The following is a 16,568-nucleotide window of genomic DNA, read 5'->3' as shown; positions in this document are numbered from 1 at the left end:
CAATATTCTGATCAATTTTCAATAAGATTTAGGAGAATCAAATTATGGAATGGCTTTCTCCATTTGGCAAAGAACTGTTTCTTTATAAAATGTTACAAAAGATTTTTTAAAAACCAGTTTAAAGTGGTTTTATAAATGTTTTTTCCCATCTATTACTGTTTTGTCTTTGCTCATATTACCATTTATTATTACTATTGCTCATAAACTCATACACTTAACATTCTCACATTTTCTGCTCTTATTTTGATATTTTGCTATCGTTATAATTTTATTATATATATTTTGAATCTATTAGTCTCTCAGCATTTTGATGCAGTCACATCATTTTCTTATACGCTCATTTTTGTCTTTTTACACTTTTATGATTTTTCAACATTATTTAGGTGGAGACTTTAAATAAGCCCATTCTGACTTTTGCCTCACTGTGTGCTATTTGTTTCTTCACTTTCTGCATATTTTAAATTGTGCAAAATAAATAAAAACTAAAACTTAACATGTATTTATTTCAGTGTGTGTTGTTCTTTATTCATTTCCTTACCTGTGTGGAATGAGGGCTGCTGGTAAGTTCTCCCATCTCTGCAGAGGACTCCTAGAGTGACCGTTGGGTTCTTGGTCAGTTGACCTAAACCTTTCGTCCCTGGTTACAGTTTGGTTGGACAGCCAACTCTGAGAGTCCTCCTGGGTCCAGACTTCTTTCATTTCACAATTATTGAGGCTGCTGTGCTCCTGGGAACATTCATAGCTAATATATGTGTGTGTGTAAGAGATGGTTTGATAAAGCACCTGAATCATACATCTTAATATCACGTCAGTGTTTGCTCTCAGTTCTGTGCATTCTTCAAAACAACACAAACAACATCACAAACGTATAAACACTTGATTTTATTCTCAACAGAATAATACAACAGAGGGTGTAGTTCAGCATTTTCAGCGTAATAAATGAAGCAGTGGGATAAAAAGGACAGTAATCAGGATGGCCATAAAGTGCAGGAACAAACACTGGCTGAATATGACTTTGTAATTTTACAGGTAGTGCAAACTTACAACAAAAAGCTATGATTAACTCTGAAGTGAAGACAGTTTAAAGGGGCTGCACAGTCGGGCACACATGATCATATTCCTATTTCCTGGCAAAACTTAGAAAGACGGTGGATTTTGTCACTGTGTTACTGTGATGAAAAAGGGGGAAATTTACAGTTATTCTAATTTAAATTAACACAACTGCCAACAGCACGTCTGATTTGGATTTTTAGATACATCTTATTTTAGAAAGATTATAATCTATTGATAACTGTGCAGCCCTCACATCTATCTTCATCACAGACAAATGTATAAAGGAAGAGCACTGGCATGTTAAGATGTTATAATGGACAACGGTATTAAAAAAAAAAAAAGTCTTACATTACTGGATAACCTTGTGAATGTGACACATCAAGCGTGACCACACAGACAAATCTCTTCACCCAAACCTCCTCCTGCCTCTGTTCTGAAAGCCTCAAACCAACAACAGCCAGTGACTTCAGTTCTTAGGTGAGCAGCGTATAAAAATAAACTTTATGTTACAAAGTGGAGGTGAGGTGGTGAACGTTGTTTACACTGGATGCTCTGTGCTCCACTGGACCAGGTGTTTCTCCAAGCGCGGACAAAAAGGGAAGACACTCGGACTCTAGCACGCTTTTAAAAAATGCTAATTACTGTGAAGTCAATGACACTTGGTGATCTAAGCTTAACATAGCACATAGTGTTAGCAACTGAAGTCCAGCTGTACATTTACAATTCACGCGTTCACTCGGACTCAAGGTCACACATGGTTGTGAATTAAACGTAAGTGTTTTGGTTTAAAAAAAAAATCCTAACTTAAAGGTCCACTTACTAGCTTTTCCTACTGCATCTCAAGGTCTTCCCCAGCAGATTCATCACACATAGTACACTTCCAATAAAGCAGGACCTGTTATTACCTGATCAATATAGCATCTGCTGAGGAAGACTGTGAGACATAGCTGAAAGCTCCTGCAAAGGCCTAGTAAGCAGACACCGAGTCAAGAGTTTTGTGTCACAACATCTTAAATTCATGCTTAAATGTATAAATTCACTTCATGTTTAGGCTGAAACATACTTTCAAGATTATGAATGTTAAAAATACACATCTTGATTTTGTTATAGCATCAAACAGTACCTCAAAATTTCTTCCAACTCAAAACAGTTTTGAGTTTCAGAGGGACTTTAAATTTGTGGGCACTGTATCAAACAGAGAGTGGATCTGTAAAAGTAACATCACAGGTCTGACTTGGCATCACTCACTCGCATCAGGGTCAGGAAAAATTTAAACATCAACTAAAAGAATCTGACATTCAGATCTGTGCCTCTCATGTATGCACCGTTAAATCTGACTCAATTTGTGCCTGAACAACAATTATTGAGAAATGAAACACGTCATTTTTATCAATGTGCAGCAGATGAAATAGTTATTGAGGATTCAGGAAACATTGCAATCTACGGAAGCCTAGAAAGGTCATACAATTTTTGTTTTTTTTATCCCTTTTTCTCAAGATAAGAAAGCCTGTTATGTCAGGATATTATCAGGAGAACAATTTTTTTGTTTTCACGAGATAACGGGATATCTCGGGAGACCACGGAATTGTTTTCTCCTGATAATATGTCGTTATAACAGGATAAAAATTTATTTACGAGTATGGCCTTTCTCAGCTTCCATAGTGAACAGTATGAACGGTTGTTAAACAACCTCTGAACTTCTTAAGATTTCACTCGAGGCTGATTTAGTGACATGTGGTTTCTGTGGAACAACAACTGTTGTATCTGTTCACAGCGTCACCAACCAAACTGGAGCTGTTTTAATAAATAAGTTAAACTAACTAATGAAAGATCGCAGTCAACGCTGACTTCCTGAGGCTGCTTCACAATAAAAGTCAGTGTTTGGCTAATTGAATACTTTTAATGTGAATCAGCAGCAGTCGCTTCATAAATGAAATAGAGTGACAATAAAAAGCATCAAAAACAGCGTCTGTGAGCCAAATGTAATGATATGAAACAAGAGGCACAGACTTTTTAAAATCTTATTAACTGGAGCATATATTTATATTTTTTGCTGCAGCGGAGGCCAAGATTAAACTTCTTCTTGCACTGTCTAAAAGTTACTCATCATCTCAGCCTAAACTATTTTCTTTATTTATAACAAGTCCTCGGAAGCACAACTAACAACCTGCAAAACTGATAAACCTCCCAACTCAACCAGAGGTGAACCGCGTCTGTTTGATGGAAGGTGCTGAGTTGACATCCTGGTTGTGTGTCTGCACAATGACAATAACACAAAGAGGAAAAAAGACTCTGTTCTGGCTTCAGAGTGACGACAAAGGGAAAAACTGTATACAAGTGTTACAAAAACTATAGTCATACTTCAGCTTTAAAAATTATATAAGTACGTATACACACCTTGTGTTAAAGTAGGAATATTAAACAAAATAGCTCATACAAAACTTCAATACATGAAACTACATTTAAAGCATTTATTATGTCTGTGTGTTTATACTTCACTAGAATCAGTGAATAGTCTGAAGTCTCCTTAGACGCAGATGTCCAAAGATTTTAATCTGTAAATACTCGAAGCAGAGAGCAGAGAAGGAAACATGAACGTCTCATCTGAACTTTCATGGAATTTAAAATTTTAACTCAACTGTTAAAGGAAAAATCAACCACGTGACGTCACTTTTATATAAACTGTGGATAAGTCTGTGATGTTCTTTGCATTTCAGGAATTATTCTGACAACAGTTTCCTAAAGCTGCCTCGTATTAGGGAATCCTACATTTCCCAGAATGCCCTACACTCCCTACTCAGTTTGCTACTATAGTCTGGTTTATTTCTTGTGCCTGTGAGGGTAAAAAACACCTTAATAAAATTTTCTGTGAATATTCAACATTTCATTTCCACTAAATCCAGATGTGTCACAGCTGTCGCATCCATTCTAGTTGGATCAGTTTACATCTCTGCAACACAGAATTCACTTGTGTATTCAAACCTGCGATAACTACAATTCGCCACTTGAGGGCAGCAGGGACAAGTCATAAATGCAACGCTGACCTTTGACCTTTAAGTTTATATGCTGAACTTAGCAAACAGTTGCTTATTTCCACATGCAGCAGTTACAGAGCAGCTTGATCTCGTGTGGAGATCTCAGTCCAGTGTTCCCTCTCTTTTAGCTCTGTGTTTGGTCTCCACCAGCTCCTGAGGGAAACTTCTGGCTCTCCAGCTGCTAAATCTCCACTGTGTTCACCAGATTACCAAAAACTAAGCTGAAAAAGTGGGCCCTGAAATGCAAAGTCCATCCCACACAGCTGCTTTTCTATCTGCTTTAAAGGGTTTGAAGGTGGATTTGTCCTTTGACCTGCGTTGCTTTGCTTTATCTGGAAGATCTGGGTTCTGCTGAGGGTCCCTTGAGTGAGAGACTCAGTCCCTACTTGGTGCTGTTTGGCTGAACTCTGTGAGAGCAGGGTCAGCAAAGATCCCACAGGGATCCATAAAATGTCTCATCACTTCTACCCGGAAATAAAATCCTGGTTGACACAAAAAAAAATAAAAATTTTACAGCAGCATTTAAAGTTATGGTGTCGTTATTAAACAACTGTGGCATCTGTAAAGTTATGAAAAATGGTTTATGAAAGATGTAATGTCACATTTCATGGATGTTATAAAGTTAAAGTTCAACTTCTGTGAGGAGAAACGAACTCTAAGTGTCACAGGATCACGTGGTGAACAAAAACCAAAAACTCCTGCTGCTCAGTTTGTTACACCTTCATATATAAACATCACTGCTGCATGCCCTGATTCATGTATTCGACCAAAGAGCAAGATGCAAAAAGGAAGAACAATCAGCCCACGTGTGGTAAACATGATGTACAAAGTACTTGTTATAGAGGTAATAAATTGTTCCTGTTTTCTATAAACATTTCTTTCTTGCAAAAAATTACCATGATAAGAACTGGTATCAAGACCCGATGAGGAATCAGACGGATAAGCAGAATCAGAACTGGCGTTAATAAAATCCAGAAAGATACTAAACCCCAGAGAGAAAGGGAACAAAACACTTGGGTGTGTGCTGCCTGGACGGTCTGCACGTCACTGGTCCCGAGCTTCATACAGCAGCTTGGCCGCCTGTGGGGAAGACAGACATGCAAAAAAAAACACATGTTGATACATGAGTTTATAATTATCCCTCGCACAATAAATTCTCTTCATTCTATAAACTATCAGCTGCCTCTTGCTTCTTTTTATCTTATATTACTTCATGTTGCTTTTATCGCACACCTTTAGTACAAAGACTTTTAATTTCTTAAATTGTCTTATTGTGTTTTTATTGCATTTAAGTGTCATGTCTCTCACAGTAGGCCCTTACACATCAGAAACTAAACTGTTGGATGAAAACTGAAAATTAAAAATGGAGTAAAATGGGATGTCAACTTTTCCATCTTAGATCCTGAGGAAAAACTGTCCCCTCTGGCCTGACGGGGGCGGTAGAGGACAGAAAACGTCGTCACCGCTCCACACTGTCAGAGTTTATCACAGTAACAAGCTGCACCGACCTTCAGCTGAATTTACACTCACAACAGACTGAGCTTCATGCAAATACACAGCTGTATGGAAAAGTTTGGACAAGTGAGAAGCTGTAAACTCAACTCCTGCTGCAAACAGACATTAAAAACAAGACTTTATTCAAATGTTGATGCACTGTTGCATTTTAATTCAACTTAAAAACTAACTTTGGCGTTTGTTAAGGATGGGGGAGGAAATATACACCATGCTTTGTAGTAGTGTAATTTTTTATGGTTCAGAGTTTGTATTTTCTCATATGTGCACTGTCCAAATTCTAATTAACTGTAATAATGTCAAATCAAGTCAGCACCAAATCACAACAGAAGTTATTTCAGGGCACTTGTCATATAGAGCAGGTCTAGACTCCTCATTTTCTAGGTCTGACTCTTTATAATATTGATTACAGAGACACTTTAAGAGGCAGAGACCTGGAGCAGAACCAGGCTCTGTGGTGGCGGCCACCTGCCTCCAACAGTACACACAGGTCTCTTATTTTGTAATCTGATTCTATTCATGATGCTCAGTGTCGAGTCTGACGTGAAGCAGGAGTCACAGGTCAGCTTCAGGACCGTTAGCTGTACAGACAGGAAGTTTACTCGTCTCCCTGAGCAGAAGACACTTTGTTTCTGTGTGATTTAGATGAGACTTTAGAAAAATATCCTTCATCTCTGATGAGTTTTAGATGAATGATTATCAGAAACTTGAGCTGTGTTTTAGGAGGAAACCTTCAGAGTAGCTGATTATTTATTTGTAGAGTCTGGAGCAGAGACAAAGTTCTTTGTTTGCAATGAGATGAAAGAAGATATGTACTTGTTGGACATACGTGTCACAACTACAACTGTATTTGTTTTGTTTTTGGAGTTTTTAAGGCACAGTGATGACAGTGCAGTGACAGTGGAGCTTTTACCTTGTGCATTGCAGCCAACCATAACGAGGCCACCTTCTTGTCGTCCGCTGCCTCCATGCGCAGCTGCTGGGCGTCCTGAGAGCCCATTGGTTTGTAATGGAGCAGCATGCCGCTGGCCCGAGACGTCCCTCCTGCACACACACACAAGCACGCACACGCGCACACACACACAAGCACGCACACGCGCGCACACACACACACACACACACATACACACACACACACACACAAAAAAGCACACGTACACATCTTCAGTAAAACGTGAACTGAAAAGAGACTAAAGACCAAGACTAAACTGTAGAAGCCTGTTTTTCAGAAAACGTTCATTCTAGAAATGCAATGATTAATTCAACTATTTGGTAATCAATAAATCACTGAAGTAAAAAAATACAGTTTTTCTACCTTTTAAATATGAACATTTTCTGCTTTTTTCTGTTTTGTATTATTAAAATGAATATTTTTGGATTTTGGTTTAATGGTTGAACAAAACAAGACATTTTGAAGACGTCACCCTGGACGCTCAGAAACTGGTGATGATTTTCACAGTTTTCTGCCATTTTATGGATTCATCAATAAATTGAGAAAATAATTGGCAGATCAATCGATGATGAAAACAATCATTAGTTGCAGCCTTCATTCACTCTGTGCCTCTTTTGTCCTAGAAAACTATCAGGCAGTAGCTTGTGTTCAGCTCGTTAAAACAGCTGCAGGTTGTTTAAGGAGAGAACAAAGACGAGCACATATCAGTGATCAGTGCGCAAACACACAGATGCAATAACAGAGGAATAAAAAACAACCACACAGCGATACTGTTTTTCAAAATAAAACCAAGCACTGATGGATGATGAGAATGGTCTCAGAGTAACTCAGACACAAGCTGAACGCAGGAGAAAACACGTACTCACTGAGTTTCCCAAAAGCACCAGCTTCATGTTTTAGCTTCTGTTTCCTCTTTAGGAGGATTTGAGCACATGAGCTGCTGTGTCGTTCCCATTACGCAGAACTCCTCAAGTCGTTTATCAGCAGAAAGACGATTATTTTAACATTCAATTAGTCAGTCTGACGACAGTCTCTGCTTCCAGCTGCACAGACGTGAGGATGTTTCTGCTTTTCTCTGTTTTATATCATGGTCACCTTCGTTTCTGGGAAATTAGCATTTTTAGCATTTTGTCGTGCTCCCACTAATGGCACATTGTTGCATGAACACCTGTCCTGCCTGGTAAACACAAACTGGATGAGAGTTTGACTTGATTAATTCTAAACTACAGGAATAAACGTCCTGGTGACTGGTTTAATGAACTGTTGAAGTAGACGACTCAGTGCAGCGTTTCCTGTGCACTTGTTGAATATGAACTGGGTTCTTAACGTGGTGTGTGGCCTGGTAATCCTGACGCTGCTGCACCTTGTGAAGTGCTGTTTAAGTTCTCAAGTTTAAGTTTTTTTATTTGGCCACATTATGACAGGGACACAGAGACAGGAAAGTCAGGCAGGAGAGAGAGGGCAAAGACTGAGCCTAAATCGTAGGCACTCTACCAGTGCAGTGGGCGTGGGGCTCCAGTCAGGTGATTCTCATCATAACTTAATCATCCCTTAGAGCACATGTTGATCACGTGGTTTGACTGTGAGAAATGTTTAAAGGATGATTCAGTCACCTGGAAACTCAGATCCTCCCATTTCAGAGGCTGCAGCCAGAGAATGTTTCTCAACTATTTCCTGCTTTCTGATCATCAAACTGTTTGTTTATTGATGCAAATAATGACTTTCAATTAAAATATAAAACATTAGAGAGCAGAAAAACTCCAATCAAAATGAACTAGAATACAAGGTCACATCTATAAATGTTTAAATTCCAGAAACTAATTGAATTTACTGTGATGTAAAACCAAGAAAAGCAGCGACTGATCTACTAATAACTGCAGCTCTAATGAACTTTTCCATCATCTATTCATTCTACTCATTTATCAATCATTTCAGTACTAAAGATTCCTGCATTTTCTGGCACATTATTAAAGATCAGATCAGAACAGTCAGACCACATATTTGAATGTGGGAACGACTTATTGAAATTTGTGGTCTTTCACTTTCCATCAAGATGCTTTAGAGACTCAGTGAGGTGTGAAATTAAAAGAGAAGCATCAGTGGTTTCATTTTCAGACAGATTCATGCAGACAGATTCATGCAGACAGATGTGAACCCAGAGGAAACAGTGAGCGTGGGGAGTGAACCGCAGCTGACCTTCAGAGATATAGTGACTGTCCAGCAGACTGGTGTAAGTGTGAATGTCATTCTCTGAGCCCGGAGGAAGGAGAGCCGGGCCGCCAGAGCCCGAGCAGCAGAGGAGAGACAGTTTGTTAGTGTCAGCTTGGAAAAACAAGTTTCAGTGTTAATTAAGAAATTCATCAGCTGGTTAGTGATTCAATCTGAAGAACACACAAAAAAAAAAAAGACAAGAACATAATAACGTCCAGCACAAGAGGAAAGAGGACATCTTGGTTTATCATTTATACATAATAAATTCTAATGTTTTTCATCTGTGCAAAACCATCAACAACACACACATTATTATTATTATTATTTCTAATCCTACACAGGACTAATCTCACCTCCTGGACTCGTCCCGTCTGTCAGAATCTGCATGCTGGACATCCGAGACAGCTCCACCTCGAAGTGGCTTTCACCGTCGAGGAACAGATACCTGATGTTTGAGTCAGAACAAATACTTATTATACTCATATCCAGAACAAATCAAAATGCTTTGACCGATAAATTACACTGTGGGTCTGACTGGTGCCATCAAAACTGAATTGGTTTTTGATTTTTAATTGGATTCATCACCATCTAACAGGATGGTTTTCTGCTTTAGAATCTGGAGTTTTGTATATTTAAGCATTTGTGTTAAATCTAATACTTTAATGCCTCTCAGGATCTGGACATCTCTGGTATCCTGCATCCAGATAGATCCACATAGTGTTTAAATCCACTGACAGTTATAACTCAGCCTTTGTGGTAAATTTGAGGTGCTAAATGTTGCTTGTTATAAGTCAAATAAATAAGGGCAAAATTATTTCTCCTGCCTTCTGTTGGCTCATTTCTGTGCAGATAGATTCAATTTTACCTTCTGAGGTTTTGAGATTCGTGTTTCTGAGATTGTGTTTGTTTGAAACTTCTCTCGCCTGAGGAAAAAGTCCCAGTGAAAACTGCTCACAGTGACCTCTGTTTCTTTAGACGTCACTCTTAAGTTCTTTAACTTGTGCAGCACAAAGATTGATGTTTTCTGTGTAACTGTCGTTTCTTATTATAACATTGGGTCACACTGCAGGTATGTCATGACATTGGCTCACTGATGGATTACCTCCCCTCTCAGTGAACCAATAGGAGGCTGTTCTCTCCACAAGTGGATTGTGTGCTCCAGTATTTCATTGGGCAGCTCTCCAGTCCACCACGGGGCTGACACACAGAATCAAACAAGCATTCGCACCTGTCATGGAGAAACTGACCTACACCTGCAAGTCTTTGGACTGTGGAGGAAACCAACGCGAAGAACATGCAAACACACAGAAATGCCGCGGTTGGCCGGCAGCTTCAAACCCAGAACCTTCTTGCTGTGGGGCGACAGTGCAGCACCGTGCCCCCTTAACCTGTATCTATACAACTTTAATGGTTTGGTAGCTTAACTTTCACAGGCCGACATCTCAAAACATCAGCTGGTAAAACTGAGAAGATGGCCAGACTGCAGAGGTGGAAAGAAAGCATGCTACCTGTGGACTTTAAGAAGCTCACCTGTGGTTGTTGGAGAGGCGACACGTCATGGTTTCAGATTTCTCTGACGTTCCCAAAGTGACGACGAAGGTTCCACCTGGAAACAGAAAACGTGGAACAGACAGAATAGCCTGAAGCGTTACGCTCTGCAAACCTCTGCCTGACAGTAACATATATCCAGCAGCATCCTATAAATACTACATATAAAAAATATTCATTTTTTCAAGCCTGAGGATTATGAAATTTATTTTTAATGTCTCCCCGCTCTCCGAGTCAGTGGCACCTGATCAACGTCAGACTGTGTGAGGGTTTTTTGAATTGTTACCCGGTCAAACACCAACAGACAGTAGAAAAACAGACATATTTTTATAATAATAATAAGAATAATAATATATTTTATTCATAGGCGCCTTTCAATGCACTCATCAATTTTCAAATTTACAGTAGCAACAGACAGGGATCCAACAAGGCACAAAAAACAAGATAAGTTAGATTAAATATTTTTGTATGAAATAAATATTATTGTATAAAACCACAACGCTGGAGTCAAACAGGAAAGGCCAGTTTGAAGAGGTGTGTTTTAAGGATCACTGGTTATTGTTTTAAATTTCATCTAATCTTTTGTCAACTTTCTTCCTCCCTCTTCATCAGCTATGGATAACTCCATCATCAATAAAGCAGGAGGCTCAACCCGCTGCAGGCTCTGCATCTCCACCTCTCAGCCGGTCGTCCCTGCAGCTCCAGGCCACTAATGGATTTTTCATTAAGCTGCTGCTGCGTATTTATAGCTACACACTGACCCGCACTCAACAACAACACAATGGATTACAGGGCAGGAGGAGATGAACTCTGAGAGGTCGTTTCAGAGGCGACTTTTATCAGACTTCTGCTTCCTGGTTGGCGTGGCGGGAACAGTGGGTGACAGCAGGTCGGCTGTGAGACCGAGCCGCATCTCAAACCCTGACTCTCATCACGTCTTCTTTGGTAAATTCAATAACTCATTTCACTTTGACTTGATTATGATCAGAGACCAAACTCCGAAGTCCACATCAAACTGTAACTGATTTAATAATGTTAATATTAACACGTTATCAGAGATTCATTCTCACTGATCTATCACCGTCATCAAACCAGCATCTCCTGTCGTCAACGTTGCTGTCTGAACCTTGGACTGAGATTTTTTTTGTCAAGGAATCATAAAACTGGGACAGTGGTAAGGACGTGCACCGTACGAGCATAATGAGCCCCAAGCAGCAGGTTCGACTCCCGACTCTTCTTTGACTTTCCCTCTCAAATAAAGGCTTAAAAAATGGCTTAAAATAAAACTGTGAATATTACAGACTGGCACAAACTGGCACATATTTTGATAATTGCAGCTCTTGATAATGCAGCAAAACTGGTCAATGAGCACAAGCAGTAGAAACCATGGGCTCTCTTCAGCTCAGAGGTTTGATAGACAATATTCAAATCACTCGTACTGAAGCCCCTGAAATCTTCTGCCAATATTTCCTGGCACTTAAACACTGAGGTTTGGTGGACGTGCAGACGTCTGTTCCCGCCTGATGCTTCCCCACCAAGGTTTCTATCAACATGGTGGAAACAGTGTTTATACCAAATGTAAAGGAACGAGAGCAAAACTTAAAAAACGTGAAACAATAACCACCTGAACGTGTTTAAACCACAGATGCTACTGAACAAACTCTGACTCAAGGTGCTGCACAGTTGAAAATAATGAAGAGACTTAAGGCCTCACCTCCCAGAAGCACTTTGAGCTGCTTGTCGTAGAACTCCATCTCTTTCTGGGAGACCAGGCTGCACTCGGCGCACTGCCGCACCGGGTCAACGAAGCACATGCGGGGCAGCGCCACCTTCTTACTGCAGCACTTATCACAGAAACACCGGCCGCACCGCCGACAGTGGTGCTGCAGGAGAAACACGTACAGAAGGCTTCAATGTCTCAGTACAGTCCAGCTCAATATCATGACACACGACTTCATCATGACCATGAGGAAACAGCTGCAGTTCAAAGATTCATTTGTCACAAGCTAAGGTACAATGTACAGTGAGCAAAGCTAAACTTTGAGAATAGATTAAAGTAAAGATATTTTTGTGCAGCACAAATTTATAATATTCTTCCTCACTTTCTAACCCCAGAGATTTAACTTGTGACTCTTTAAGGGGGTCCCAACCCTCAGGTTGAGAACCATTACTGTGCAGTTAACATCATGGAAGTGATTCATACAAACACAGTCCTGTCTGTGCATCGTGCTCATGGCTTCTGTTGAAATGTGACTGTAACAGAAAGTCTGTCACTGTCAGTGAGTCGACCATTTGATCCCAACAAAACTTCATCACTGACTCTTAACAATAAGCTGCAGATACACTGAGGTCATCTGGTGTTAAAGGTCACTAGAAGATCCTGTGCACTGCAGGAAATTAGACACTGAGCTGTTTGTCAGAAATAATGTAAATAAGTCACATCTCATTTTACTGATTTTCAAAACTAATTTAAATGCAGAAAATGCAATGCACTGTCTGAACTGAATCATGCAGGTCAGACAGTGACCTCAGCTCTCAGAGTGTATTCGCAGTGATTCACTAATCAGATCTCATTTTTGTTCCACAGCTGGATCATACAACACAATTCAAGGTTTCACTATAAAACAAACTGGGTTTGTATCTGCGAAGAAAGTGGGACACAACTGGGCAAACACACACATCTGCACTGTTGTTGTGTCAGTAGCTAGTGGAAAAAAACTGTCACCACAGAGCCCTGAGTGTGTGTTCATGCCAAAACAAATGAACAGAAGCCAAGTGAAGGGGAAAAAATAAACGGCTGAAATTCTTCAGGAAATTTTTTTCTACGTGGACGTTTGTCCCTCATCTCTTTTTTTTTTCAGATAAATCAGTGATGTGTTGTCACAGTCGTGTTGCAAAACAGAAACAGACCTTTCTTCTGATGAAGTCGAACTTGGTGTCACACTGCATACATCTTGGACACTGGAAGACGGGCAGAGAGGAAAAACAGGAAGTTACACAACATGCTGAGCTGGGCGGATTCAAGTTCAGCAGCAGCTGGATGAGACGACAGCAGCTCCACAAATGTTCTGAACAACATTTCCCATTACATGTTGTTTTAGCTTTCAGGCAGCCATTCCATTCAAACACACCTCTGCCATCATAACTTTGGTTTCGTTGTAGTGCATATAAACACGGTGGCACCAGCTGCAACAACGAAGCTGCTGCCAGATGATGTTGGACAGAGACAGTTAGAGATTATGTTGCAAATAGTTTCACAATCAAATTACTTGAACACAACCGGAAATACAGTGAAGAAAGAGTGAATCTAATTTTCCTCCACTGCTTAGAAAACTGTAACCGCACTGGGATCAGAAAAAATATAAAAACACGATGCAGAGCAGCTCAGGTTTGTGCCTCTTGAGTATTATCAACACAGCTGGAAAATTAATTATTTATGAGATATAAAAATAAATTAAATCTATTAGAATAAATCTTTGACAAACACATGGACTCAAGTAAAAACACATTTTGTTGGTTTTCAGGTATTTCCAGAATCCTCAGCCTTTAATATTATCTTGAATAAAAAACATTTCTAGCAGCTGCACAATAAAAAAGAGGATTCGTGTCACATCACTCTGCTGTTTGTATGACACAAAGAAAAATATTAGGACTGCAAATAATGATTATTTTAATTATATTAAATTATACTCAATTATTTTCTTGATTACTCCACTAATTGTCAGATAACATTTTTTTTAAAAAGCCAAAAGAGGCATCTTCATGTTCCTTTGCAACATCTGAGGAACTGAAACCAGTTGATTAAAAAAGCTGAGGCTGCAATAAACCAATTCATGTCATGTTCATGTCTAATAAAAAGGGCTTGTGGAATTTGTGATGCCACCTTTATTTGAATAAGTGGTGAAAAGACTGACACCTAAAGCATCAATACAACTGATGCTAAGTCTTTTTAATTAAAATTGAATACTAAAACTTTCATTATCTATACCAGAATCAATAAGTGAAAGCAAAGAAGTTCCCACTCTGTTGGTTTATAATGAAGACTCTCAAGCATCAGTGTTTAAATCAGATGTTTCAGTTGTAACATGGCTGCGTGTTTCTATGCAGGATTAATGCAGAATATTGATAAACCCTGAATAAGTTTCATCCTTCCTAATAAGTCATCAGGTCATTTCAGTATGACTTTAATAAGAGGTCTTTGGTCTCTCAGTTTCTAACGAGCCGTCAGCAGAAGTTTGTCAGTGACCTGCCATAATAAATGTTAATAAATCAAAGGTTCAACAATCGATCAAGTCTGCAGTGGTAAACACTGATAAGCAGTTTATAAATGGATAGAGAGGGAACTGGATTCAATGCTTATTAAGACTTTTCAACACCAGCAGACACCTTTCCCCTCATAATCATGGATATTCCTCTTATAAGCTGTTTGCAGATTCATCCTGGACACAGACACCAGCTGATGATAAATGATTAACTCCTCTGGCTGCAGTTCACTGCCAGTCTGGTCAAAGTGCCTCTGTGAGCAGCCACAGCTACAAACACTTCAGCAGACGGCTGGTGTTTGTCTTCCTGCGCCTCCTCCTGCAGTTTTACGGCTCTGACAGCCGAGATCCGATCACTCACTCACACAGAAAGCTGCTTTCCATGTTGTGATATGAGGAGCTAGCTTAGCCGCTAGCTGGACGCCACAGGCTAACCGCAGGAGTCAGCTAACGGCTCCTCTGTCGCGCCCACGATCTCTGGCGAAGATAAACATCACAAACGCGTCTGACAACTAGTTTTACATGTTAACTAGCTGGTTAACCGACAGGCTTCGTTAGCTGCCAGGCTGACCGTGCCTGCCTGCAACGCCCAGTCCGGGGGCCAAGTGCGGGGTCCAGATCTGCGTTAAATCCACCGCAGTTAGCAAGGCTGCACCGGATGTGTGGAGGCTTTACCATAAAAATAAAAGTCCTCAACTAGCGACAAACGTCACATTAGAGATGAAGCAATTAGTTATTTAATCAGTCAATGGACATAAGATTAATTACTTCTTTAAATGATTTTATAGCTAACATATCTCAATTCTGAATATTTGCTGATTTTCTTTTTTTTTTTCCTATTCTATCCTAATAAACTGAGTATGTGTGGGTTTGGACTATTTCAGCATTTAATCCTGAGCTCTAATAGTTTTCTTGTTTACTCACATTTTTAGGGATCAAACCAAATCACTTCATTTATCAGGAAAACAACCAGACTAACTGATAATAAAAACAGTCATTAGTTGCAGGACTACTGTAGAAATCCCATTTATGGTAATTTGAAGTCAACTTTTTATCTATTAACATCATTATCCTCCTTAACCACATAAAAGCAGCAAATGAATGAATGTTGAATATGTTTCTGTCAGCAGAGGAAAGTAATAGTACATTTAATCAAGTACTGTACTCAAGTAAAGCCTTGAAGTGCTTGTACTTCACTTGTTAAAGTAATGTAATTTAATACTACTTAATAATTCTAAATATTTTACTTTTTACTCCGATACATTTAGATGTTATTCTATGACTCATGTTTTGATACTTATGTATTTTTGTTATTTACTAGTATTTGGTACTTGAGTTTGAGTTAAAAAAAAAAAAAAACACACGGTAAAATTTTACGTCTTCTGAGCAATACCACCCTTTCAAAACTCTCGGGAAATATAAAACAAGATCCAAAAGAATGTTTAAGTAAGAAAATTAGCTTTTATCATGTCAATATTGAAATCTTTTAAGAATTTAGCGGTTGGTTTTATTTTGAAAATACCAAACGGAAATGCTATGTTTAATATTTTAGCTAAGTTAGCTAAGCTCCGTTAGCTTCTCGCCGTCAAACACATCGCCCCGTCTTCCTCACCTCTTTATCCGGGACCCACTGCGGCTCGTCCAGGGAGAAGGGGCTGTTGAAGGCGCCGTTCTCCGGGACCATGCGGAGGCCGCTGGGACTCCGGACCAGCTTCTTCCCGTCAGGCACTGAGGACATTTTGCTTTGACGGTTGTTTCAGCTCCGGCCACAAACTCCTGTCTGAACTACCCCCTGAGTGATTGACAGGGCGGCTGGCGAATCAGGGCGCAGCTTTCAGATCACATGACACGCTGGGAAAGGTGGAGTGTTTTGGTTTTTATAACCCCACCCGAAGAAGAGGGAGACAAATATTTACGGTTTTTATTACTTATATGTAAATTACTAAATTATTACTAATATATGAACGTCAACGAGAGAAATACATTTTTATGTTT

General features: G+C 39.5%; 1 protein-coding gene across 3 annotated transcripts; it reads right to left on the bottom strand.

The window, feature by feature from the left end:
• Window positions 1-867: 867 nt before the first annotated feature.
• zfyve21 (zinc finger, FYVE domain containing 21) lies at window positions 868-16,366 on the bottom strand. Of its 3 annotated transcripts, none has more exons than XM_071497844.1 (8): window positions 16,186-16,366; window positions 13,222-13,272; window positions 12,026-12,194; window positions 10,294-10,369; window positions 9,117-9,208; window positions 8,749-8,802; window positions 6,514-6,644; window positions 868-5,168 (listed from the first exon to the last, which is right to left on the bottom strand). In XM_071497844.1, exons 1-8 carry the CDS (start codon window positions 16,309-16,311, stop codon window positions 5,133-5,135), a joined length of 735 nt encoding a protein of 244 aa, XP_071353945.1. In that variant the 5' UTR covers window positions 16,312-16,366; the 3' UTR covers window positions 868-5,132. The 3 variants fall into 3 exon arrangements, with proteins under 3 accessions (XP_071353945.1, XP_071353946.1, XP_071353947.1); XM_071497846.1 differs by lacking the exon at window positions 16,186-16,366 and adding an exon at window positions 14,939-16,100 and having other exon boundaries at window positions 4,784-5,168; XM_071497845.1 differs by lacking the exon at window positions 8,749-8,802.
• Between the last annotated feature and the right edge of the window lie 202 nt (window positions 16,367-16,568).

This window comes from Trachinotus anak, unplaced genomic scaffold (genome assembly GCF_046630095.1).
Source record: "Trachinotus anak isolate AG129_WGS33_773 ecotype Australia unplaced genomic scaffold, CSIRO_AGI_Tana_v1 ptg000015l, whole genome shotgun sequence".
Classification (NCBI taxonomy): domain Eukaryota; kingdom Metazoa; phylum Chordata; class Actinopteri; order Carangiformes; family Carangidae; genus Trachinotus; species Trachinotus anak.
This window is presented reverse-complemented; position numbering and strand designations above follow the sequence as displayed.